The 1,591-nt window shown below is 47.5% G+C and overlaps 1 protein-coding gene across 1 annotated transcript in view; it reads left to right on the top strand.

Annotated features, from left to right (window-relative positions):
- Window positions 1-292: 292 nt before the first annotated feature.
- LOC103808228 (hydrocephalus-inducing protein homolog) overlaps window positions 293-1,591 on the top strand; it is a gene marked incomplete at both ends in the record, with an annotated part of 9,843 nt that continues 8,544 nt past the window's right edge. The window contains 4 exons of the mRNA XM_009080996.1: window positions 293-418; window positions 687-806; window positions 1,070-1,204; window positions 1,407-1,575. Coding sequence (XP_009079244.1) covers window positions 293-418; window positions 687-806; window positions 1,070-1,204; window positions 1,407-1,575 — 550 coding nt within the window. The remainder of the gene's footprint in view (window positions 419-686; window positions 807-1,069; window positions 1,205-1,406; window positions 1,576-1,591) is intronic.

The following is a 1,591-nucleotide window of genomic DNA, read 5'->3' as shown; positions in this document are numbered from 1 at the left end:
CCAGTGAAATTAAAGAGGAAACAAATGCCCAAAGTCCAGAAATCCTCAAACATGTCACATCAAATCACAGAGAAGCTAATGGGACAGAGTCACGTGGTTAGAGCATGTATATTCTGCTCTGTATCACTAATTTATCATTATTGTTAAATATTTCAGCAGGTAACTTTCAGGACTTCCAGGACTGTCTAGTGGCTGTGATCACAAATTATTCATCAGTGGCACTTGAACAAGAAAAGCCTTTCTGAAAATAAGGGCATTTCTGAGGCTCTTGCTGTTTTTTTTTATCTTTCAGCTGACTCCCTCTGCCTTCCAGGAGGAGATGTCTCTCACCACCAAGCAGAGGCTGGCCAGAACTCGGGAGATGAGGCTGCCTCAGGTTGTCCAGATTTCAGACATGAGTGAGACCTCCCATCACAAGGTAGCCTTTTCCTGCCCTTTTCCTTGCTGTTTGACGTGACATTTGAAGAAAGTACTAAAAAAGCTGCTTAGCTTGAGCCTGATCACTGTGGTCCAGCAGCTTTTGATGAGCTCAGAGTAGAGGAAGGTGAGCTACTGTTTCCCCAGTGTGAGCTGAGCAGACATAGTCATCAAGATTCTCTATGTCTCTGGAGATCAGTGTAGGATTCTCATTCACGGATCTTCCTTCCAGCAGCTGAACCTCTCACTGCTCTCTCTTGCCTCTCCAGTTCTCATCGATTGACTTGGACCAGACCTTGTTTCAGCCTTTCCCGTCAGAAGTGGTATTTCAAAACTATGTCCCCCATAAGGTCTATGAAATGCCACTGGTGCTAACGAACAGGGACAAGGTAAGTGCTGGGACGTGGTGGTTTAACACTGTACTGGAAGAGGAGGAGAGTGGTGTAATTCCTGTGGTGTAAGCCGAAGTCAAACTATATCCTGATATAACAAGCAGAAGGGATTCAAGTCTGCCCTTGTGCATTATGTGCCTGTCCCTTCAGAGCTAGAAGTGCTTTGGGAAGGTGGCTAAGGTAGGATGTCACCAGGGCATGGCCAGCTCTCCACCGTTTTCCACAGGTGGCAAAATCATCATTTCATGTCTTTCCTGCAGGTTCCTCATATGCTGAAGGTCACCATGGAAAACTCACCTTATTTCAAGCTGGTTGGCGCCAACAGTGTGTTCCATATGGTACCACCAGGCATGACTTCTACTTTACAGATCCACTTCACCCCTGAGGAGAACAAGGTGAGCCTGGAGGTCCCAAGAGATTGATGCCTTCAGTGAAAAGTGAACCTGCAGGGCTGGATTCAGGACAGGTCATCTGGCCTGGTTTTTGAGGAGCTCTGCTGTTTCAGTGGAGTTGCAGTGCATCTAGACTGGGGGAAACTCTGCCCATGGTGAAGGTAGGGATAAATGCCCTGTGCTGAGACGGTTTCTTTCTGTGCAGGATTATTTCCACCAGGTCCTCTGCATCACCGACAGAGAAAACTTAATTGTGCCAATCCGAGCCATTGGTTCCCGAGCTGTCCTGGACTTCCCTGATCAGCTGGACTTCTCAGTCTGTCCAGTTAACTACAACACCCGGAAGACTCTGCAGGTGCACAATGTTGGTAACCGTGAAGCTCAGTACCG

Source organism: Acanthisitta chloris, unplaced genomic scaffold, assembly GCF_000695815.1.
Source record: "Acanthisitta chloris isolate BGI_N310 unplaced genomic scaffold, ASM69581v1 scaffold668, whole genome shotgun sequence".
Classification (NCBI taxonomy): domain Eukaryota; kingdom Metazoa; phylum Chordata; class Aves; order Passeriformes; family Acanthisittidae; genus Acanthisitta; species Acanthisitta chloris.
Note: the sequence above shows the minus strand (reverse complement) of the source record. Positions and strands in the feature narration are given on the sequence as shown.